Source organism: Caretta caretta, chromosome 11 (assembly GCF_965140235.1).
Source record: "Caretta caretta isolate rCarCar2 chromosome 11, rCarCar1.hap1, whole genome shotgun sequence".
Lineage (NCBI taxonomy): Eukaryota > Metazoa > Chordata > Testudines > Cheloniidae > Caretta > Caretta caretta.
In genome coordinates, this window is record NC_134216.1 from 9,531,981 (window position 1) to 9,557,997 (window position 26,017).

At 40.8% G+C, this 26,017-nt stretch overlaps 1 protein-coding gene across 1 annotated transcript in view; it reads right to left on the reverse strand.

The window, feature by feature from the left end:
* Positions 1-349: 349 nt before the first annotated feature.
* Positions 350-26,017, reverse strand: part of CLASP1 (cytoplasmic linker associated protein 1) — a gene marked incomplete at its 5' end in the record, with an annotated part of 120,923 nt that continues 95,255 nt past the window's right edge. Inside the window, 7 exons of the mRNA XM_075117647.1 lie at positions 350-4,209; positions 5,053-5,169; positions 11,779-11,985; positions 19,900-20,028; positions 21,794-21,987; positions 22,846-23,092; positions 24,286-24,433. Coding sequence (XP_074973748.1) covers positions 4,123-4,209; positions 5,053-5,169; positions 11,779-11,985; positions 19,900-20,028; positions 21,794-21,987; positions 22,846-23,092; positions 24,286-24,433 — 1,129 coding nt within the window. The remainder of the gene's footprint in view (positions 4,210-5,052; positions 5,170-11,778; positions 11,986-19,899; positions 20,029-21,793; positions 21,988-22,845; positions 23,093-24,285; positions 24,434-26,017) is intronic.

Below are 26,017 nucleotides of genomic sequence, written 5' to 3' on the forward strand. Positions count from 1 at the left end.
CTTGCGATGCTACAACACGGCTCCTGAACTGCTTCAGCACTTACACCGTCGTCCTTCGAGATGGACAGTTGCCAGGCAATATCCCACAATCCTTTGGAATGGGGTCCAAGCTCTGCAATTGTAAGATCTATGGGGCAGAGGCTCTGTCATAGTATTTGTCTGTAAAATGCCTAGCGTGGGGATGTTGCTATATAAATAATATCAACATTTGCTGTTATCAAAGGAAAGTTAAAAGCTTTCAGTCTATCCATCTGAATGCACAGATATGAGATGTAGGTATCAAACAGTAATTTAAAGATGGATCAGCAGGAAATTAAACTTAAGTTTAATTTATTCTAGGGCAAACTCAAAAGGTTTTATTTTTATTTTTTTTTAGCAAATTCTATCACATAAATGTTAACAAAAAACATCTGTACATTTGCCATGATACACTCAAAAGTTAAACAAAGAAGATATAAATACAGATATGGATGTAACATGACAAAAGCCAAAAAAAGAAGGAAAAAAAGAAAAAAAAATACATGCGCATGAACACGGTGCCAACAAAATCATTTCTTATGGCTGACATTTTTCAGAGCAGTTTTTACTTCCCATTTAAAACATTATTGTTAGCAAAGTCCTGCTGTATTCTACAGAGTTTTATTTTCTGTCCCTTAATATGTCATATTATGCTTGATAAATAAAGGGATGAGGAGGGGGAAAAGATTTAGATGACAAAGATGCGAGTTACGTTACTTATACAGGTTATTGGTAAGCTAGTAATAAGCAATAGAAAAGAAGTCTTGTCTTGTCATCCAGGCAAGCACACATAGTGTACCTTAAGAAAGCCACATGCCTCAATAATTCTGCACTACATGAGAGAACTACAGTACTTAAAACTGTGAGGGGGATGTATCAATTGATTTGCTCATGCCCACGGAGCACTGGTACAACCAATGATAGAATGGCCATCCTTGTCTGAGATTTAAGCAACCCCACAGCCACAGGGTGCTGGTCTTTTCACAGTTCCTCACAGTCAGACTTTATAAGCATGGTGGGCAAATCAAAGAAACCTTTTTCTTGTAAGATACCAAAAACTGAAGCCCCGTATAATGGGCAGCAAGAAAAAGGCAGCTGTTGTAGGTGGCTACTGCTGGGAAAACATTAACACCTGCCTCAGTGTCGCAGTGATGTTTTGCCAACATGCAGATCCTTCTCTGCAAAGGTGCCCGGAAATTGTCAGATTTGTAGCCAGAGAGACCTTTATGCTTGCGAAAGAAAATATGATTGAACAGCTTTTAGAATGCAGAACACTGGAGATCATACAAGTGACATTCACAGCTAGCCCTTTGAGTATTTCAAAGGAAAACCAGGTCATGTTCAAAACTCTAAACCAACCTTACTATGTACATTATTCGCAAATGAATTTATAAATAATCTAAGCAGAATGCCTCCTACTATATATGGGTATAACAGACATCTAGAGTACTCAAAGGATGAACAGTCTTTGATTGACTTGTGTAATGAAACGAAGTATCACATTAATGAGCATCTGTGGATAAACAAAACAGTATCTGATTAAGAAAGTAAGGCCTGGTTCTGTGATTTGCAGCCCCAATTATGCTAATAACATCTGGAAATACAAGCTCATCACTGAAGTCTCAAAGCAGCAGCAGCAACATATTTCACATGTATTTCTAAGAGACGAGTTGTTAATTCGTACTGTAGTGTCAGCATATGCAGTAGGTCAGTTTATGGACGTTACAGTGCATTCACTCAGTGCATACTAACAGTATTTTATAAAATATATAAAATCATTTCAGAAGGAATTCAATTCTCATAGATCTGCTACAGTGTGCCATTCAAACAAACAAAAAGCAAACCGGGATGGAACAAGATATGTCAAACAGTTGAAAGGACTAAGCATGCAACACAGTCAATTACGCAGACATTGCATTCCCCTTCTGGGGTATGGACCTCAGAAGACGCTGAACTGAGATGGGAAAAGAGACTTTTAAAATACTGACTGTTAGGAAAGCAGTTTAAAAATAAAACTCCCTAAAAATTCAAACGCGACAGCTCATTGCTGCCAACATACTGATTGAGTATTTCCTCAAAAGGGAAAATTAATTCACATTAAACTAAAATAATTCAAATCATCCACAACAAGAATTTAAAAAAGAAGAAGAAAACCTCTAGCAAGCATCTTCAGAAGGGGTGAAAGTGAATGGCCCACGCGAAGGGAAATTGGATTTTAACGGCTAGCACAGGTTATAACAGCCTCCCTCCAATGAAGGCATTTTCGAGTCTGCGGTGAATCTTTGGGGAAACACCACAATACAGGCTAGTAAAGATCCTTATGATCTTATGATGGAGTTACATGCAGGAAGAGCACCAGACAAATGGCCTGATCCTGCAGCCAATGTAGGATCAGGCCCATCCTGAAAAATCCAGGAGCCGGACTGTCCCTTCCACTTTGTCACACAAGGGATGAAAGAGGCTGAAAAACCTGCTGCTTTGGGGCCTGATTCTGCTGGGTCCTGAGGCAGCCTTAACTGTTATTGATTTCAATGAGAGCTGAAGGCCACTCAGCACCTCTCAGAATCAGGTTTTTCAACAAACTGATTGGGGGACATTGAGTCAACATGGCATTAGCCTTCCCTGGGTGGGTGTCTACGTGGATTCCATGATGCTCTGCAGGGGATGTGCAGCGCTTGGGAGCGCCCCTCTGCATGGCCAACATGCAAACAGCAGGGACCCAAGTAAAGAACGCTGATGTGGTATATTGGACTGGGGCTGGGTTGGTTCTAAGTTTTCCCCTTGCTGATCAGTCCATTAAAGAATTGCCCCAGCCTTCCCTATTACAGGGGCCTGATCCTGGATGGGCTGAGCGACACCATCTCCACTGAAGCCAATGCCAGCTGAGGGCACTCAACACCTATCCAGAGGTGCTAAGTGCCTTGCAGGATTGTACTCTGGTTCTGTCGGTGAGGAAGAGGTTAAAATGCTGGTTAACTACATTGCAGGCTTTTTAGGCACAAGGTCGTGTGCGGGTGTGAGGAGATGGGGGTGTTGTCTTATTAAATACTAGGGCCAAGCCCCATAGCAAGTTTAAATTTACAGGAATATTTTGTCCGGTTAAGACTTCTCCTTTACATTTCCTGAGCCAAATGAGGTTCAGAAGTGTGGAGGGGAATGGCCCATGGTAATTACGGCTATTCATTATCCATCACCAGAGGTGTCAAACCAGAGTTGTAGATCAGATCCTTTCAGAACAGACTTCAACAAAAATAAAGATTTCTCAGCTAGTTTCACAGACTTTAGCAAGTCTCCACTGTGCAGTCCTGATGACAAACCCACTATCCTGCCTTTAAAATTAAGCCCCAGGGTCTTCTGAGCAATGGAAGAAGGTGGAAGGCAGGGCTGATGTTAACACTGTTAGTTAAAGTCGGGAGACCCAGGCTGCTCTTGTTAGACAATACTGGCGGGTGAGGAAAAGCTACAGAGAAATTCTTAGCCCATATGGAAATCTGGAGCTTTATCTCTCATTAAAGGTACCTATCTGTCTTAAAGAGTTAAAAGCCAGAAGCATGGCAATATTTGCAAAGATTTCATCATCAAGATCTTGCAGTTTAGGCGAGTTTCAGATCAGAGTTATAAAATGGGGACACACCACAGCACTTGTGAGGTGAAGGGTCTAGCCAAAATGGTTACACCCAGAGGAAAAATTGTTTATACAGCAGGTAATTAACATATTAAAAACCAAAACTTTGTGTCAAATTAACTTAAAAAAGGATTCATTTCACTTTTAAGCATGAACATGTTATTTGAACTCAGTTTTGAAACACTGCAACCTAAACATATGGTAAAGATTTCAGCTGGCTATACCAATATGTTTAAGTATGGCTTTCTATGGTTGTTTTTTCTTAAATGGGGACTGCAACACAGGCCTTGCTTCCTTTACATTCAGTACCAATAAGAGTCTACATAAAAGCTTTAAAGGACTAAAATACTGATTGCAATAAATATCTGCATGGCCTCCTTTAGCTGATGGGTCGTGCCAATGAAGAAAGGGTAGCAGAAAGGTCTCTGAGAGGCACCGCTGATTGCTTCTAAGTCTACACACATGTCCAGATATCTCCATTAACTGTGCGTTGAGACATCTGAAGATGAGCTGCTGTTACTATTGGTGGTCTGGGCCCTCTTTATGTACAAGTTTAGTAGCTTCATCTGGAAGATAAAAGAAGTTAGGAGAAGATCAAATAATCCAGAAAAGAAAAACAGCAAAAGTTCACTGGAAATATTAGGGCAAAACCCTTAAATGTGGATCCTGCAGTGAGTTCTGTGTGGGGCAGGGATCTGCCCATGAAGGATGAGAGTATAAATCTGGTGATAACATGAAAACAGATAGTTACTAAAATAAAAAAAAATGTCATAGCAGGAAAATATCTGGGGAGAAATCCTGTCTCCATTGCAGTGCATGGCAAAACTCCCACTTCAGTGAGGCCTGGATTTTTACATTCATTGTTGGCATTTTTCAGGGCTCCAATCTGTGTGGGTAGGGGTCTTACCTGTTGCTCTCTAGAGATGCAGGGATCCACTCACACAGAACAGACTGCAAGGCTGTAGCCTATATATTATGAAATGTTCTGGATTCCACACAGTCAGTGAAGACACAAGCCAGCAGGGACATGTGGTGTAGCCACTTAGTTCTTCTAGGTAGGACAGCACTGGATTGAGGGGTTGTCTTCCCTGCCCAGTTAGCTCAAGCTATCACGAGTGTTGCCCCTAATCTGACTCCTGTGCATACACAAACATGGATTGAAGCTTGAGTGTTGCCAATGCTCAAGCCAGTAAGGTCTCAGTTACTCATTGCTGCTAATCCAAACACACTGTGCTGCTCAAGTGTTGTTTTGCAGTGTGGCTGCTCTAAATCAGGCAAGGCTAAACTAGAGAGGAGTGAACTCAAGAGAACTAAGCCTGCAATGAAGACAAGCCTTCAGTTGCTGAGAGCACACACTGTTCAGTTACCTAGCAGAAAATATTCAAAAGGCTGTAACATTGTGCAGATACCTTGCTTCCTGTGAGCTGTGCAAGATGAGGTTTCAGTTCTTCTCCAATTACTGAATAAATTGCCACTAGGCAAAACACACTGGCTTTGCGAACGCTGCTCTCTGTATTATCGTAGCCCTAGACCAGAAGAAACAAAAAGGTCGTACAAATCAAAGGTCACTTTCCAAGATCTTTTCCGATCAGTTTACTAATGGGCTGGTAAACACTTTTCTTATGCTTGGCCATAGGGCCTGATCCAAAGTCAACAGAAAGACCCTCACTGAGTGTAATAGGCTCTAGATTAGGCTTGGGAGGAACTGTACCTTCAGTGGTGTATTTTGCTGGATCTGAGTTCTTTCTACTGCTATCATCAGTGATGAAGTTTCATAGTGAGCTCTGGATCCATAAAGGGATTAAACTAACACTGAGGGCTCAGTTCTACCCTCACAAATATAGAAGAAACTCCCATTGATGCCCGTTGGGTTGTAAGTTCGTAGCGGAAGGAAGAATTTGGCTAATACAGTGCCTAAGTCTTTCCATTGACTTCAATGGGCTTTGGATCAGACCTTAAAAACTTGATATGGGAAAGTAATAAAGTCCCTGCTGGGCATGAGTTTGGCAGGATCGGACCCAAAGGCTGTTTTGTGAAGTGCATTAGAATCCTCAAATGGAATCTCTCTGTTTGTTTGTAGCACTCAAACCACTATGGCATCGAAGTGCAAATTATTACTATTGTGTATTACTGTCATGTCTTTTTAAGACAGACAAGGTGGGTGAGATGTTGGTAAAAGAGACAACAGAAGATGGTCCAATAAAAGATATTCTCTCAATCACCTTGTCTCTATTATAGTCTGGGACCAACACGGCTACGACACTACAAACAATGAAAGATTTTTTTTAAGATAATTCGTTTATGCATGTCAGATTTATTTTGAAATAGGAAAAGAATACTACACTAGGCTATGTCCTGTGCATATCTGCCAGGCCCAGCTGTCCAGATGACCTACATTACAATACACTTTCTGATCAACTTCAGGCAGGAACTTCTTTGAGAAAGTACATCATGTGCTCCTTGGGTCTAGCTAGCCATATGTCCACACATGGGAGAGACCTCAGACTATCCATCAAGCCATTGCAGCTCTATGGCTTGTGATGCTAGTTCTGCACTCAGGTGATCATTGGTCAATGAACAGCAATGAGTAACACATACACAGCCACTTTGGTGGACTGCACGCTACCCCTGACATGTCGTTTCGCAGCGTTCACCCAAGCAGGCTGGTATTTTTACTGACGGGCCAGCACAGATTTCGAACAAATTAAAATTTGGCATTTTAGGGGAGAAAGGAAGCTAAATCTTGTTATTAATTTGTAAATAACCCTCCCCCCCACCAACTGTTCTGAAGCGCATAACAGTTTGCACTTCTAGAGCAGATAGGTACTGATCTGGGTCTCACGACAGCAAGTCCTGGCCCTGCTGTGTGATCTAGGGCAAATCACTTCCCCTCCCACCATTTTACTGTCTTGTCTGTTCAGCTCTAGAGGACAGGAGCGGTCTCCCACTATGTGATTTTATAGCGCCTAACACAATGGGCCCCAGAAGTAGTCAGCTAATACAATATAAATGTTAAAAATATGTAATGTATTACTATTAAAATGTGTAATATTAATAATGATAATAAAGGTGTTCTTATTACCTGAGATGCCATTACAAACTGGACATTTACCATGCACAGGAGTTAAATGTACGGGTATTTCCCATTCTGAGGGCACATACTGCCATTGTATCACTGTCTACACACAGTTTTTATACCGGTTTAATGATTTTGGACAGGGTGGTGTTTTCTACTGCCATAGTTACATTGCTATAACCCCTAGTGTGGACTCACTTATTGCAGTATAAAGGTGCTTATACTGGTATAGCTTGTCCCCCTTCCCGACAGAAATAGCTGTACCACCATAGGGACTTGTCTACATGGGGACACCCAGAAGAGTTAAGGCAAACGAAGTGAAGATGTGGAAGTTAATGCGCGTAAGTTAAAGCATGTTAAACCCAGTCTGGATGCTCTCACCCGGGAATAAAATAGTTTGCCTCAGGAGGATTAAATTACAGCGAACTGCAGCCACTTTACTCCTGAGTGACAGCATGGGGGGCTGCTTAACATGCTTTAGCTTATGTGCACATTAACTTCACACCTTTGCTTGATTCACTTGAACCTTCCCAGGAGTCCCCATGTAGACATGGACTAGCGTATGTCTACACTGCAACCAGAGGTGCAACTGCAGCTTGGGTAGGCATGTCTGTGCTGGCTTTGATCTAGCTAGCATGGCTAAAAAGAACGGTGAAGGAGCAGCCCCATGTATGAGCCCACTTGGAGTCCTAGGTACAGACTTGAGTTCCTAGCCTCTGCTAGGGTCTGTGCCACTGTATCTCATGCATCCGATGAAGTGAGCTGTAGCTCACGAAAGCTCATGCTCAAATAAATTGGTTAGTCTCTAAGGTGCCACAAGTACTCCTTTTCTTTTTGCGAATACAGACTAACATGGCTGTTACTCTGAAACCTGTATCTCTACTGTTATTCTTACCTGGGCTAGCTAGATTAAAGCTGGTACGGGTATGTCTATCCACGCTGCAATCCCATTGCCGTGCACACATACTCAAAGGAATCTTTTTACCCGTATAACCACATCTACATTAGTGGGGTTGTACTGCTGTAACTATACTGGTATAGCAGTACAAATATTACTGGGATAGCAGTACAACTTTTATGCGCAGACGAGGCCTTTGGCAACTTTCATTATCCAAAATTCCTTGTTAGTGTTGTGTGTCTCTATTTATTAATTACAATGAAAATTATCCAAAACATCACACACCAGACACATTCAAGATGCTGGATAACAAGTTGAACTTTGTAGCCAGACACAGAAGACGACTGTGTGTGATTTCATTTTGTAATATTTTGAAAAGTCTGAAATAATTTATCTGGTGAAACAATCTTGAATGATTTTAATCATTAATCATAAATTACATGGTCTTTTTGTTACCTTAATGATAGTAGAGGGAACGGACAAAAATAAAATGGGTAAGTAAAACCTAAGTATGTATTTGATTGCCCAGTAGACAAAAGACCTAACTTATCTTTAGTGCAACCCCACTGAAACTAGGTAAGTTAAACCAGGGATGAATCTGTTCCAGGGTGGAGTTACAGTTTAGTGTTTATAATGTGGTTATTTGCAATGAAAGGTGGAAATGAATAAAACGTGGCCAAAGACTAGCATGTAAACTGGAGCTGGCTGACCACTAAATGTGAGGGCTCGTTCTGCAATGGTTATTATATGCAGCCCTTGCTCCAGAATACATCTCATTACCTCAGTGGGAATTCTGCCTGAGTAAAGACTGTTGAGATTGCATCTCAACTTGTTCCAAAAGGACGTTTAAAGAATCCTCTATCCCAGATGATCTTGCTGAATGGAAAATATATTACCCAGTTGGTCTAGCAGTTAGACAGAAAAAGGCCAAAAATATTGACACCCAGACTAAAAAAAGTCATATCTAATTGAACACAGCCCAAGATAACATTCACTGAATTGAATATTCTATCATACACTGACCTTTATGTTTATTCCTTTTATTTTATTTTAATTTTTATTCCATAGGTAAGTGACGATAACAAAACTGCAGCACTATGTGGCACTGGAGAGAAGATCAGGAATCATACTGAGGCAAGTGACAGTAGTTGGTCTTTGTGCGCCCCCAGCCCAAGGCTGACCCCAGCCTGAAATACATGGCTGTTTTTTCAGACAGAAGAATCCTTTTGAACTTTAGTTGTGTCTCTCCTTACAAAAAGAGAAATGCTCAGGGTGTCTCTGTTCCTGCCTCGTCAATTCTCTATTCCTTCTGGTCTCATCTGAAATCCCCTTTTGACACTTCTCCACGCCATTTCTTTCCTAATTTCAATGTTGTAGCTGTATTTAAGCTTTGTGAATTGTTTTTCAGATAACATGTGCATGAAGGAAGCTCTGTACAATGAAGTTGTACTGATGAATGACATGAGACAAGAGCCTTTTGCTTTTGCCTATTCCAGGTAACGGCTAAGAGACCTTTTTCAAATGTAACAGTGATGTCGGAAGCCTTCACCTCATGAGACTGTGGGAAAACTGACAAGACGATTGATTGATTGGAGGAGGAGCGCAGGCGCTACCTTGGAAAAAATGTTTGGGTTCTGTACATATTAGTGCAGGGTGAATCAGTCACTGAAAGCCAGGAGGGAGTTCACTGGCTCTATGACTGAAATTTACAAGAAAAACGAAAGCCACAAAATATCTCAGAGGACACGAATCGAGAGAGAGACAGGGCTCTGCAGTCTCATTTTCACAACATGCTCTGACATCAAGAATAACCTTAGCTGCACTTAAGTATTTACACTACGTGTTCCAACAGCACTTCTGTTCGAAGAGAACAAGAGGAGGAGAACCTCGATACCGTAATTTACGTTTATCCTGAAAAGTCATGGTTCATTACTCTATTCAGAGTAAGAACAGGTCTCCACTGGAAACTGTTTCCAACGTAGCAATGTCAGTTAGGAGGGTGATTTTCTGGTAACATTTCTCTTCTGGCAAAACCCCAGTGTAGATACGGTTACACTGTCACAAAAGTGCTTTGGACAGATGATCTTATTTCACTTGAGAAACTGGTAGAAGCTATAACGGCAAAAGCACTTTTTTTGCCAGTATAAGCTGTGTCAACACTAGGAAGGTTTGCCATTAGAGCTATGCTGGTATATCTGTGCCAGCTAACCTTTTCTGGCCTCAGTGTCAGATTCTGGCTGGCCTTTCAGGGGTGCACAAAATGGGGGAGAAAGGAAGTGCAAAGAGCCTTCCCCTCACTAATGCCCTGCACAGGGGTCAGCTGCAAGGCCGCTGTGGAGTGACCACTGCCCCACAGGGGAGAGCTGGCAGTGCCCAGCAGAAATGCATGCGGCTTCCATTTACACAGTGGCAGCACTGCCATTGGCATGTGTGCTCCCTCGGAGACCCAGGAATAGTGACTAAGTCCGCTGGAATTCTGCCTGAGGAACTCCTGCTGTAACCCATAGGGGTGTGCCTTTAGGCCATAACCTGACCCTGGCCTTGTACAGCAAGATCCTTCTCCAGCAACTTGAAAAGGAAACAGATCCCATGAATGTACCTTCAAACTAATTCTGCTTTTTAGGATGTAGGGATCACAGTCATTGTAGCTGAGCTATTCCCACACATTTCACTGTGGTATACTGATTATTAGTATACTTGACATTGTTATCTTTAAAGCACTGCACCAACATTATCCGACTGAATGACTGCAACAATGACTTTCTGTTCATGTAACATCTTCCATCCCGAAGGATCCCAAAGTGGTTTGAAAAATATGAGAAAAGGATCTGCATGATCAGGGTAGATTTCTAAGGTGGTAAGAAGGTCACTGTCAACACTAAGAGTTTAAAAATCATGAGTCAGTCTCCAAAAAAACATGAGACTGGCTTAAAAATGATGAGATTACAAAAAATAATAAATAAAAATAATAATTTTTTATTTGCCTTACAGTTTTTATGCCTTTTGGGTACATTCAGGTCACTTTTCAAGCTTCTCCACAACGAGCGCTAGAAACATTTTTAAAATGAAAACTAAGATTCTCCTGCGATCACCTGACTCCAGGAGGTGGGGCTTTAAAAAAACAGCAACTATTGCAAGAGTTGGCAACACTGCTGGGGCTCAGGCAATGGTAAAAATGGTGTCGGAAGGATAGCATAGGGTAAAGCTCTGACATCACTCTAATCCTCTTGAGGTTGAAGAGGAATTAAATGTTATTTTCAGCTTCTTGAGACATTTCTTATGCTTATTCTCTGTGTAAAGGACATTGTGGGAACTTACAGGCCTAACCCCCCACAAGAATGTATTTCTTTCCATAGTCATCCTTGTGACTCTCAGATGTCATCCTATCTTACTCTTTCCCTGGATTTCTATCTTTCTCCTTTATAGGATAACCACAGTGCCCAGCACTGCTGCCTGCCTGGTGTGTGGGCAGAGAAATAAATTACCACTCCCACACAGTCACCAGTAAAAGTGAAAACCACAAATATTGTAAAATAAATGCCCTGCCTTAGTGTTGGCAAAAAACATCTGTACCCCACCCAGCTCCTATTTGGTTATGATAGGTGTCCAAATATGAATTGGTCGTAAAGTTCAGGGTGCTAGGAAGTGAGGAGGGCTTCATAGCCTACTTGGAATCCGACACAGGCTTACAGCCGAGTCCTGAGTGATTCAGCAGAATGACAGAAGAACCTCTGATCTACCTATGTGAGGGTCACTGTTTAGAATGTACAGAGCCTGTATGAGACAGGAGCTAAATCCTGCCCCTGGTTATGCGTGGGGCTTGACTGCCATTAATTTCATTGGGAGCCATGCACATGTTTCCAAGGATAGAATTTGAACTGAAGAATTGGATTTTCCCATTCCTTAGACTAAAGTATGAAGACAATGATAAAGACTAAAAAGAGAACTACAAATCTGCTTTAAATTTAAATCCAAATGCACCAGATTCAGGTTGCAGAAGCTCCCATATATTCTGTTAACCAGACATTAGAAAGAAAGAAATGATACTTTGCCCTGAGTGTTTGTACATTGCTAGCACGACAGGGACTTATTCTTGGTTGGTCATTAGGCAAAATCAAAATAAACATAAACATAATGATGATGATTAATACTAATAGATACCTGTAACAATCCAGGGATGATATCAGGAAGGAGCTGATGTAAAGATTCTTTTGAAATCCTTTCAATGACTTTTGTCTGCATTTTGATGGCAGCTAGATTAATGGGGTAGTCAGCAGTTTGAATGATGGGGCAGAGCACTTTGATGCACTGTTCAGGGTGTATGGAACTGGCCAGGGTGGAAGCAGCTTCCTCAGCAGCTCTGACAACCTGGAATAAAAAACAAAACAAAACATTAATGGGCTCTCACTTCACAAGCAAAATAATCCTCCACGTGCCAGTGAACACAAAGAAACTTCCACCGATGCTGTTCTATAATAGACCCCGTACAAGTACAAAAGGCATTCTTGAGGACTGGGGGACTCAGGGAATTGGCAACATTTGCTTCCAGCTACAAATCTATTGCAAGCAGGCCAATAAGTGACTAAAAAACACTACCACTAGTTCACAGATCAACAGATTTTAAGGGCAGAAGAGATCATTTGATCTTCTACTATAGCTTCCTGCATAGCACAGGTCACAGAATTGCACCAAATGACCCTGGGATTGATCCCAATACCTTGTTTGACCAAAGGACATCTTTAGAAAGTCCTCCCGTCTTGATCTGAATACATCAAGAGACGGAAAATCCACCGTTTCCCTTACTAGTTTGTTCCAGTGGTTAGTCACTCTCATTGTTACTGAGGGCTGCTTGGATGTCTCATTTAAATATGCATAGCCTCAATCCATTCTTTGTGGGGCACATCAGTCACAGAAAGCTGCATCGGTCTCCCCAAAACTGCATCGTTATCCGTCTCCACAAAGAAATCAAGGATGGACTGATCTCAGATACCGAACTACTCATCCTTTGGTGTTGTCAGGGTACAGGTACCTTTGTGAGGCACCATGGAAAAAGCTTGCACTGCTGCTGATTGCATGCTGTTTTCTATGGCTGAGGCATTGTCAATCTAGGACCTTTCATAACATAACTTTAAAATGTTTTAGAAAAAGAGGGGCAATCTGCCAACTTGTTAGAGTTCCATAGGGATCAATTCACACTATGATACTTCATTCAGAAGGTCTGTGAATGAATACCCAATGTCTGCTCTTATGCTGCAGCAATATACAATTATTTGTAAATTCCTTTACAGTTTCACACACTAGGCATGTGAAGCCAGGATTTCTTAGTGTTACTGTGGATTACTGGGGGGGGGGGGGGGGGAGGGTGGATGGTGGGGTTTATACATTGTTTTTGAGGGTGGGGGAGAAATATCAGTATTTATGAATGGGAAAATCTAAGGCTATGTCTACACTTCAGCCGGGATCGATCTACCAGCAGTCGATTTAGTGGGTCTAGTGAAGACTTGCCAACTTGACAGCAGATCGCTCTCCAGTCGGCCCCTGTACTCTACCCCCAATGAGAAGGGTAAGATAAATCAACGGGAGAGTTTCTCCCGTTGACCCCCCGTGGTGCAGACCCCGCAGTAACTTGACTTAAGGCATGTAGGGTAGACATAGCCTAAGACTTTGGTGAAAAGGAATTAAACTGCTTGTGCCGATGAAATGAGAAGCTCTCAAGAGATCTCTATTTGGAGACATTTCTTTAAAAGCAATTCACTTCTTGGAGCTGGCACTTTTGATGGCTCCTTCCCCTGCATGGAAATGCAACTAGGATTAAGAGGACGTTTGAATGCCTAGTCATGAATTTAACAACATTCCCAAAAAATACATTGACTTGGGCCTCAGACATGCATTATTCGCACATGTAAGTTTTACATGCATATAATGCTGCAGGATTGGGGCCCATTTTTTTTAGTTAGAAAGGGATCTACAATCATTAACATTATTCTTCATTCAAGAAATATAGTCACAGGGTTATAATTTTCCACAAAACATGAAAATGGCAACGAAGGATCCATTGGTTTTGTCATTATAAACTCAGCATGAAAAGTTGCCTTTGAACTAAATCTTAATTGTGGGAATTAATTTTTGTTCATCTTTTAGAAAACAAATTCCGCTGTTTTTGTACTTTAGGAGTTTTCACACAATGGAGGTTGATTTTTTTTTCATTTTTTTCTAACTGGCATTTTACATTAATATTGATATTGACTACAATTGTGGCATTCTAATACTGTACGTAACTAGAAAGTGTCAGATTAGCCGGTATAGAAACAAGTTTAATTATACCTACACACCCACTTTTTTAAAACATTGCCTAAAAGTTCCCAGTGGGTGGGCCTAATTTACTTGGACAGTAGCTAGTTATTTTTATCGGGTCACTTCTCCATGAACTAAATTTCTACCACGAAGGGAAGGGAAAATTGCATAATTAATTTTCTGTTTAGAGTAAGTGGAAGATTTCTAGTCTTGTGAGAGCATATCAAGTAAATGGTGTCTGCATTCAGGTCACACTTCAGCAAAGCACTTAAGCACACGTTTAACTGCAAGAACCTGCTGAAATTCAATTGATGTCAATGGGATTTAAGCATGTGCTTGAGTGCTTTCCTGAATTGGCGCCTTAGCGAGTAAATACCAATTTTGTTCTCTCTCTCACACGCACACACACACTGTTACTTTGGAAAGGCACTGCAGGGGACAGGGTGTCTTAAGAGTTCCTGTCAACTTATTTTGATCCAGCGGGACAAATTATTCCATCATTACATCTACATTGGCACCTGCAGAAGAGAAGAATGAGGGGGGATTTGATAGCTGCTTTCAACTACCTGAGAGGTGGTTCCAGAGAGGATGGTTCTAGACTATTCTCAGTGGTAGAAGAGGACAGGACAAGGAGTAATGGTCTCAAGTTGCAGTGGGGGAGGTTTAGGTTGGATATTAGGAAAACTTTTTCACTAGGAGGGTGGTGAAACACTGGAATGCGTTACCTAGGGAGGTGATAGAATCTCCTTCCTTAGAAGTTTTTAAGGTCAGGCTTGACAAAGCCCTGGCTGGGATGATTTAATTGGGGATTGGTCCTGCTTTGAGCAGGGGGTTGGACTAGATGACCTCCTGAGGTCCCTTCCAACCCTGATATTCTATGATTCTAACATCAAAATGCCACCATGATGCATCTCAAGTAATAAAATGCCAGTTAATAATTTAGGGCCTTTAGTACAATTCTTCTTCTAAACCACCAATGAGATTAACTTTACATATTATCTTTCATGCACTGGACCATTTCCTTTTCATATATATGAAAAGACACATCTAACAGCTCTTATACAGGTAAAGTATTCATCAACTTCATAGGTCTGTAGGTTTAGTTCTACAGAGATAAAGCAAAGAGAAAATCAATAGCAAGAAATATTCCCTTTTCTGACCTTTAAATTGATGAAGATGTTTTGTAACCATTTCCCAAGATAATTGAATATTTCTCTGTTTATTTTATTGGTGTGAAACAAAGAAGTGGGCGGGTGAGGTTCTGTGGCCTGCAACATGCAAGAGGTCAGACGAGATGATCGTGATGTTCCCTTCTGGCCTTAAAGTGTATGATGGGCCCCAGCAATGTCACATCAATGGTATTGGTTATGGAAGATGACATTTCTCCTTAGTCATGGGTGAGTAAATTTACTGGAACAAATGAGTTAATTTTAAATAATTGGGAACAGAAAGATGGTTCTTTTGCTTTTCCAAGCAAAAAGTGGTAAAAATCACAACAATAATATGGCCCACATCATTCTGTGAGCACTAAAAGCTAATTTAAATTAAAAGCAATTGCTTGTCAAGCCCTGAATATTTCTTTCCAATTAAGTAGCAATGGGTCTAATTATTATTTCACACCAGTGTAAAAAACAGGGACTCCACTTAAGTCAATGGAGTTAAACTGGTATAAAAGAAGGGTAAAGTAAAAATCAGAATCAAGCCTAATTTCTCTAATCTTATCGTTACATTCATTATAATTATGGCTACAACTGGAGCAGCGCTGTACTGTAGTACATATACAAGGGGGCAGAGGCAAGGCTGAATAAGGAATCTTAAAGTTGTCATTTCATGACTTTTGAGAGCTTCATTTTGTAACCTTAATATTCTGTTAATGTCGTTTTTTACATTTATAGGAGTATGAGCTATCTGCTTTACTAGCCTCCACAATTCTTCCATGGACGCTTTTACCGTCAGGCTGCCTGATGTGTGTACACACCATGAGACTTGTAGGATTGGGAAGGAATTTTCTCCCAGGCCAGACTGGCAGTGACCTTGGGGGTAGAGGTGCGGGGGAGTTGCCTCTCTCTGCAGCGCAGGGTGTGGGTTATTTGCTGGTATCTGGGTATATCTCACTTATTCAATTCTTTCCCACTGCAAGGGCCTCAGGCACTGGTGCACCTCAGTCCCTCCTGTTTTCTGCCTGTGGCACACAATAGTTTAGTTTTGTGAGGGCTATAATAGTTGGGTTTAATTTGAGTTGTTGGGTTTAAGGTGTGGGTGCTGGGTGGTGTTGGTGGCCTGTGACGTGCAGGACGTCAGACTATATGATCTGGTGGTCCCTCTGGCCCCACTCTCTATAGCTCTATGACTTTCTGGCACTGACAGTCAGCAATACAACTTTTGATAGGTGAGCTTCAGAAGGTCCAGGGCGTGGGTTTGGATAGCAGCTGGAGTTCTTCAAGATGTGTGGTCCCTACCTGTATTCCACTGTGGGGGTACACATGCGCTCCTGGCCGACAACCTCCTTCCTCCTCTCCCACCCCAGCGCAGGAAGCGGTGGCAGCACAGACTCAGGTTTTGGGGGAAGGGTCAGGGTTGGGTCAGGTTGGAACATGACTCAACCCTCTCGGTCTCAGGTGGGCTTGGGTCTAATTTAGTCCCTCCTGACCGTGATAGGATAACACCCTCTTGAGCAATATTGATTATTCGCCACCCAAAATTCCAAATATATTCTCTCCTCGGATTTTTCAGATTAGTCACTCATAGAGCAAGTAACTTCCCATGAACTTCAATAGTTCAGACTCACTAGACTGTCCATTTATATAGCACCTTCCATTACAAAAGACCCCAAAGTGCTTTACATACGTAGAAGGATGCCGAAACTATATGCAGTGCTCAATCCAGCCACCACTGAAATGCAGCAACACCATCCCAGCTTGGACCGCAATTTATGGAGAATCTCCAAGAACCATGTCTGACTCTTCCCAATGCAGTCAGAGCTTCACATGCATGAGCATTAACACCTTCCTAATACAATTAGCATCAGTGAAAGGATGGTATACACAGCACACTGGATAGAAGAGGATTTGATTTTGTGCGGTAACCTTCATACTCCACATACCCCCAAAGTAACATGGAAAACATGCTAAACAATAACTCACATCGCCTTTAACACTACAATCTGTTTTAGTGAGAAGGGGAATGAGAGTCAGACCACTGAGATAGTCTCTTCTCCCTCTCAGTTACTCTCCTAAAATGCCCTCAAATCTTTAACATTCACCTCAGCCAGCAAACACAGGCAGAAGGAACTTTAGTTTAACCTCTCACTGAGTTGGGAGTGTGTCAAAGTGCAGCACGTCCTACCCCACCCCCAGACCTGCACTGCAAATTCTGTGCCAAGTAGGAGCTGGAGTTCCAGTGTGGGACGGGAATTCATGACCTTCTGGCCCAAGGGTGAGAGTTTGACCAACTGAGCCATACTCAAATGGACTCTCAGTTAATGTTTCACAGATTTAACTGATTCAGCAACCTCAAGGTACAGGTAAAGCTACCTAGAACACTTCCCCAGCTGTATCTTTACCCAGGAAGCCGCTGCACATGGGCCAGGACCCTACTGACATCCCAGTGGGACATTCTGTCCTTCTGACAGCACTAACCAGTCCACCCACAGTGACACCACCTAGTGCACCCATACAGGGCAGCCATTATTTGCCTTTAAACATTATGGGAACGTGGTCTGCAGCATCCTGCATCTGAGCAGTCATTCAAAGGTCTGTATTGCAGATGTCTATAGATACTGTCTACTTTCTAGGTCTATTAAAAAAGGTACTGTCCATAAAACTGTAGATCAAGGTCATACTGAGTACAGCATGGGTGTCAACTGCCTATGGTACAGTGGCTGTGACCACACTGCTCTTCCTGTAGAAAATTCCTCATTCCCAGCCTAACACTTTAGCCAAAGGGCTGTGCTTTCTTCCACTCTTGAAATGACCTGTTAATTTCTAGACTTGTGCGTGAAATGCCTGCTCATGAAAGCCAAAGAGCCCTTTGGCATCGCAAGTGCATGCAACAGACAGGCAAAAATGTGAGGGTGTGAAGTATAAAACTTTAAACATTATACTTTATTTCAACACAATCTGTCAATTGCACATGGAGGGAAAAGCTTTAAAGATGAAGGAAAAAAGCTAGAAGGGAGCTGCTTGAGATTGCAGATTTTTGTGTGAACTTTTGAAGGAGTTTCAGAAGGAAAAAAATACAAGGGCATTGAGTCAAGGTGAGTTGAGAAATATGTAACCAGGAAAAACCTGCTAATAAAAGGCACTCCTTCAGAACAAAATGTTTTGTCTGACTGCTTTATCAGGAAACCAATTTACAACTACAACTTATTACTCTGTATAGAAAATGACAGAAGTGTGGAAACACTTTAAATCTGAGACTGGAGAGTATGGCATTGCTGATTTATTAAAGGATTAAAATTAGGGCTGTCAAGCGATTAAAAAAATTAATCGTGATTAATCGTGCTGTTAAACAACAATAGAATACCATTTATTTTAAATATTTTTTGATGTTTACTACATTTTCAAATATATTAATTTCAATTACAACATAGAATACAAAGTGTGCAGTGCTCACTTTATATTTATTTTTATTACAAATATTTGCACTGTAAAAAAACAAAAACATGAAATATATGTAGAATGCGGGTAAAACAGAGCAGGAGACATATAATTCTTCCCCCAAGGAGTACAGTCACAAGTTTAATTGATGCATTATTTTTTTAACGAGCATCATCAGCAGGGAAGCATGTCCTCTGGAATGGTGGCCGAAGCATGAAAGGGCATACAAATGTTTATCATATCTGGCATGTAAATATCTTTCAACTCTGGCTACAAAAGTGCCATGAGAATGCCTGTTCTCACTTTCAGGTGACATTGTGAATAAGAAGCAAGTAGCAGTATCTCCTGTCAACGTAAACAAACTTGTTTGTCTTAGTGATTGGCAGAATAAGAAGTAGGACTGAGTGGACTTGTAGGCTCTAAAGTTTTAAACTGTTTTGTTTTTGAGTGCAATTATGTAACCAAAAAAAATCTGGATTTGTAAGTTACACTTTCATGATAAAGAGATTGCACTACAGTACTTGTATGAGGTGAATTGAAAAATACTATTTCTTTTTTTATCATTTTTACAGTACAGATATTTGCAATCAAAAATAATAATATAAAGTGACCACTGTGAACTTTGTATTTTGTGTTGTAATTGAAATCAATACTGAAAATGTAGAAAAACATCCAAAATATTTAATAAATTTCAATTGGTATTCTATTGTTATAAGTGCGATTAATCATGATTAATTTTTTAGAATCTCCCACCGGGCATGGCTGGGATGCTGTGGGGCACCTGACGCTGCAGGAGGAAGCTGTGGACTTCTGCACATGTTTGGCATGGCTGAATGTGCACTCACCAGTTCTCTTCGTAACTTCCCCTTCTACGTCACGCCCTCTTTGTCCATTTTTTGCTGTCCATTCACCAGTTCTTCCACGCTGTGGTCCAAGTTCATCTTTCCCTCCCCATCATGTAGAATGGCTGCTTGTGCACTGACTGTGCGTTCACTATTGCCTTCCCTGTCCTTACAAATCTGCATAGACACAGGCTGGATTTTGCCGTTAGCGTGCTCTTCACAGTAATCAAGAGCATGTCTTTCCTGCCATTGATATTAATGAGGACTTTACCATTAGGTAAAGCTGACTGCAGGAATTGGCCTCTACATACGATATAGTTCCATTTCCAGTTGATATGCTGTCCCGGGTCCCAGAGTTTTTCCTTCCATTGCAGCAAGAATCAGCTAAAAAGCTGTCTACACTAAGAAACCTTTAATATTAAGGGTTGGGCTTTTTTGGTCAAGATAGGTCAAATCTGTTTACTTCATAACCCCTGACGATGTCATCTCCCATTTTTTTGATCAGTGCCTATTCTATTTTAAGAGTTAAAATAGCATGGATCGCTTACCTCTTTGTGGGAATCCTTATGTGCTTCCAGTGTTTTCATGATGGTTAGCTCCGCATAGTTTTTAAACCTTGCTGGCTGATTTCTTAAGATCTCCCGCAATACTCTTAAAGCCAGGGCTCTTATTGAATGCTTAACCAAAGAGAAATACAAGTTGGAAACAAAATAATTTAACTTCAAAATGATAACGTTGGCCATACTCTGCTGGCAGTTATACAAACATAAGTCACGAGTCACTCCACAAATTCCAGTGAAGTGACTAGGGATTAAAATCAATGCAACTGAGAGCAGAATTGGTTCAGAGCTCTCCCCGCTGTACAAAGAGTCATATAGACAAGTGCATTCTCACTGATGGAGGAAGAACCAGAACAAATATAACATTTGCTAAATCCAATATCTTACTCCAGCGAAATATAAATTAGTGCTGAAAAGCAGTAAACCTGCATCACGGGGAGCTGATGATGCAGCTCAGATTATATTTGTTTTTACTTTCCTGTTTTACTGACTTCTGCAGATTTCACACTATCCATCTTCAAAGTGACAGTTCAAAACAGTGTTTCATATACAGATGCAATGAATCTACTTCGTGTTTTTGTGGCTTTTATGGAAATTACTTTCCTGGCTCTAAGCATTCAGCTAACACCGCCAGAGCTCTGATTTATGCACTGACCGTTTACAGCAAAAGATCATGATTAGTGGGAATACTAGAACAACCGCCTGAGTTACAGAACTGTTGTACCAAGTTTTTGGATTGCAGCCATTGCAAACAGTAACTATAATTCGAGCAGAGGACTAATTCCAAACTGAACCATTAAAGTACATCCTGATTCTTTGCTATTCACCTGTACGATTAACATGCTAACACAATTTAGTTGTCCTCAGCTTAGATCACCATGTCTTCTGATAGATGTATGACAACAAGAGCTGACACTACAGACAGTGACGCGTAAATTAATAATTGTCAAAATGTAAACATCTACTCTGCTTCAGAATTATATTTTCATTTTGCAAATGGGGAACAGATTCAAAAAGACTTCAGATGTTTTCTTATTGAACACAACAAGCATACAGTGGTACTGAACCAGGATAAAAACACCCCCAATCCTGTGAACAAGTATATATCCAAAATTATTTGCAAATGTAATCAACGTCACTTAGATGATTATGGCACTAATTTGTGGGCATAATTAGGGACTGAAGTCATATAAGTCAGTGGTCTCCAAACTTTTTGGATCGCGCATCCCCAGGGCCAGCTCTAGGGGAAAAATAAAAAAAGAAGAGGAAGAAGAAGGGATGCCGCCGAAGATGGAGCGGGGGGAGCCGAGCTGCTGCCAGCATGCCACCGAAGAATTAAAGGTCCAGGAGCGCTGCTGCCGCCGTGCCGGCGATGCTCCTTCTGCCGGGCACCCCCAGGGATGGTCTTACGCACCCCACTTTGGAGACCACTGATCTAAGTGACGAAAATTTGGGCCATAAATAGTCTTTCTTGTCAACTATCATCTATTAAAACTTTTGCAGTAGTTCTACATCTGTATTTCCTATTGTATGCCATTGTAGCCTGTTTAACGCCTAGGCCATTCTTCCCCATTAAAACACTGTTTTTATTATTATTATTTTTGGCTGCTACTGGCATAATACTCTGGGAATAGAAGTCAAGAATTTGAAGGCAACTCAAAATCCATCAGTGAGATGACTGAGCATGAAAGGATTGTCAATATCCTCTTCTAATGCAAAGAGACTGGGCAGACAGCACCACTGGCAAGAAGGTGATGGTGTATCAGATACAGATAGTACACTCTAAAGCTAATGCAATGGATATAACCGAACCAACATGGACAAACTGTCATCTAAGAATAAATGATGTACAAGAGAGTTAAATATAACACCAGAATCTTACATCTTTGTCTCCAAGTGTTTCTAGTAGCAAGAGCAAAATGGTTTTGAAATGTTCCTCCCAAACTCCCAGGTTATCTTCTCGCGTGATCTTCAGTAGCTCAAGCAGGGCTCCTTTCCGTTCTTCCACCCGTTCATTGTGGTTGGACAGTTCTTTCAGAAGATCAGCCACCAAATCGGAATGATCAATGGATACTTCTAGGACAAATGAAAACAGGTCAGTTTCACTGGGGAAAAAAAAGCAGCTGCCAGTGCTTTCAGGATTTATGACGGGGATGTGCCAAACCCAGGCCAGTCATACTGGACACATGGCAACCCCATATTTTAAGCAAAGCCCCAAAAGACTGGTTAGAAACAGACTCTAGTCAGGAACATGCAAATTCTAGGATCTCTTTAGGACTGTTCTAACTTATGCCTGGCTATTCAAGCACTTCAAACAAGTTGGATAGGGTGATAGCAAGTGAAGAGGGAATAGAGGGAATGAATGAAATGACTGCATCTCTTAGTTGCTCATTACCAGATGTTTGAAAATGAAGCATTACTTCTAGACAATATTATACACTTTCTGGTTTCCAATTAGAATCCATTGATACCCGTTTTCAATCTAAATGCTTTTCTAACAACCCTTTTTGTTTATGACCATATATACACACATAAAAACCCCACTCCCCATATTAGGAGTTCCTACACACACAATAGAAAAAGTTCACACACAACAATTTAGGAGTTCAATTCTTCTCGCAATTAAGTCAACAGCAAAATTTGCATTAATTTTAATGGCCGCAGGACCAGCACCGGAAGAGGTTATGAATAAAACAATACAGCTGAAACTGAATTGAAACAAATGACAATATTGCCTAATAAACTCATATGCAAGTTCTGTTACTCTTGCAGTCACTGTGTATTCATTTGAACACTTACCTGAGTAAAACATGATGTACATTTATATAAAGAAACCATTTTCAGGGTTGTGTCCCATGACAATTTAAACATGTAAATGTAAAATACAGAACAAAATGAACAGCTTGAGAACTTATAATACAATCAGATACCAACCATCCCGAAGCTGATCCATATCATCATCAAACACAGCCTCTTTTAAGGCAGTCTTGTCGTAGGTGTTGATTGTGTCCGAATAAGGGTAAGGGTTGTAATCTCGGGCTCGGGGCCCTGAAAAGGCGCGTGGAGGCTGAGTATTAAGTAGAGAGGTTTTGTTATCTAGAGCCATCCTTCCTCCTTCCATGACATCACTGCTTCCCCGTACATCACTGGCAGGTGCAGCTATTCCACCATCTCGAGACACCTGAACGGATCAGACAGAACAGAAATGGAATTTTAGATTATTATTTTAATCTCACCAGAGATGCAGCCTTTTAGATTTAATACCAACATCCACTAAAATAAAACCAAGCATCATAAATTTTGCATCTAATCTAATTTTCTGAAGATTAATTAAAATATTGATATTGTCTCTTTTCATGAATTATGTACCTATTATTGTCCCAAAAGATTTCATTGGTGAAAACTTGAGCACAAGTCAACAAATAAAAGGACACTAGGTACTCCTAAATTTGCACAAAATCCTGCAACTTGGCAAAACCCAGAAAGAGATCACTAAGCAGGCTCAGGTACACATATTCTTGAAAACAAAGTTGCAAAAGCAGCAAGTGAAACTGAAAAAATGAGGACTTGTATAGAGGTTAATGAGAGCCCAACTCTGAAAATTCTACGAGGTATGTCAGGAAACCGCAGCTCCCAGGGGCAATGGAGGGTTAGGTCTCCATTTTAGCACGATGAGCACAAGTTAATGCCAAACATTTGTTATGATGACTTAAAAAAAAAAGTCTTCCAAAAGGCCAGAGAATATGTGGCTTTAAAATACACTTGAGTGACATTGTGCTAACCTAAATGTCTCTTTTTCCCAATAAGAAGCAGAAGTTTAACTTGCAGAAGCTTTTAAAACCATTAATGGCCCCAATTTTGCCCTCCTCAAGAAGCATGATGACTAACACCTTTTATCACAAGTAGTTCCACTGACCTCCAGGAAACCACATGCAGTGTAAGGTACTATTCCGTGATTTGAACCATAAGTTACTATGAAACCTTTATATGAATTAGCTACAAATTGGGGGGAAACAATTCATGCACTTTGAAGATTTGTATCTTACTTTTTCTGCTATAAGCCTTAATACATGTTCCATGTTGAGAAATCCTGAGGCGAGAAATCCAATATTAGCATTTATTTCTTACACAGTCCAAACTCCCGCTGAAGTCAAGATAAGTGAATTTCAAATGGAGTTTGACATGAGTAAGGGTCTATAGAATTTGGCCCCATGATTTTAGGACAAGACAATTATATGTGGAAATATACCCCTATGGCAAAGAAAACAAAGGAAACAATTCCAAATCATGACAAAGGAGCTTAAAATACAAGCCAGCAAACCAAAGGCTGATTTTGCAAACTCTGTTTTAGAATCTTATTAATAGCCTACTTACGTCACAGTCCTTCTTCCCATCACGCTTGATTGGTTCATTCAGATCCTCTTGACTACGGAAACTAAACTTTTCAATTGCCTCTGTGACTCCACGAAGAGAGCTGTAGATTTCATCGGAATTTAGGTTCTCTGTGTCATAATCCAGCATGCTATAGGTCAAATGCATATTGTAAGATGTCACATACCAAAGTAAGAATCAACTTTTGACCTTGAATAACATTATGACCAGCTCGAAACAGGATGAGTTGGAGTTCCATTTCTAACAGTGGCTTGTAACAAAATGTGGACAGAACTTAGGCAGATTTTGGGCCTAATTTCCTTTTCACACAGATGTAAATAATGACCAGTTCCATTGAAGTCAATGGAGTTATAGTGGTGTAAACGAGAGGAGAATTAGGTGCACTGTTAGTTAATTCCACAGTAAGTGCACTAGTTTTCATAGTCAGAAACCTACCCCTCAAAATGGAATAAAGGCATTGTTAAGTTAAAAACAAACAAACAAACAAAAAACAATGAATATGAAAATTCAAAGATTTAATGCAGGTATAAATGAAACTTTTATTTTTGCTTTTAAATTTCATGTTAAATATGTCAAATATCTTCTATGTCAATGGATTCAAATGTGCAAGAGATGCTTAACTTGAGAGGGACAATTACATGGACTTGACTGACTTTATTTCATTTAAATTCTTACAATAATAAAAATGAACACACTTGCATGATGATCTGTTAGTGGAAATATTGCAGATGACACTGGGAAAATTGACTCTCTAACTCAAACTTGACTTTTGAATCCACCACGAGACCCCTAGGAATTCTTCACTCATGGTAAGGCATATATGAGTCTCTGGTCTTCCCTTAAGAGCTATCTGAAATGGCATCCTCTGGAGTCTCACGAGAAAAATGACTATTATACAAGGGCAAAAGCTATAAAAGGTGTAGGAAAAAAAACTGGAAAAGAAAGATAAGCTCCTGCCTGCTCCAAAAATAAAAAGAATAAGGAATTATCGGCAGGACTCTGTTCTGCCCAGGGAAGAGAAGCTGAGTTTGTAGCTATGTCTAAATCAGTGCCTACAAAGGCTTTTCATGGAGACCATCCAGTTTTTCTGGAGGAACCTAAGGGCTCAGAAAGCAAGGAACAAACAGACCAAAGGATTTAGGTACATGTGCATCATCAACTCTCTGGACAATAAATGGCAGATGTGGACACCTGTATGCACAGGTGGGTTTCAGTTTGGAACTATTTGGAAGAAGACTTGATGGCTTAGAGGAAGGTGCCCAGAGTGAAATATCTGCATCATCCTATCACAAAACAAAGAAATTCCTCGCAGGGTGGAGGAATCAGGAAATGGGAAGCTTCTTTTGACTTGTGGACACACAGGCCATCTTTCTACAGAATAAGGTAGAACATTATCTAGAACCTCTCATTCCTTCTGGAAGAGATTCAAGATCTTCAGGAGGAGGATAAAATTTAGGTCTCTTGATTCCTTTTAGAGTAAAGAATATTAGAAATAGATACAATCCCTGGCTCTCTGTCAATATACTCACTCAAAAAAAAAGCACAAGCATGAGCACTAGTACAGAATGTACGTCGTATGTTTTGGCAAAGAAACCAAAGGACAACTCCCGAACTCTAAACAAACAATGTCTCTGAGGCAAGGTCTGGCTGGAAGGAAAAATGAAACCCTTTAACAGGCTGGGAGCTGGGAACAAAAGCTGCTTATGAACCTTGA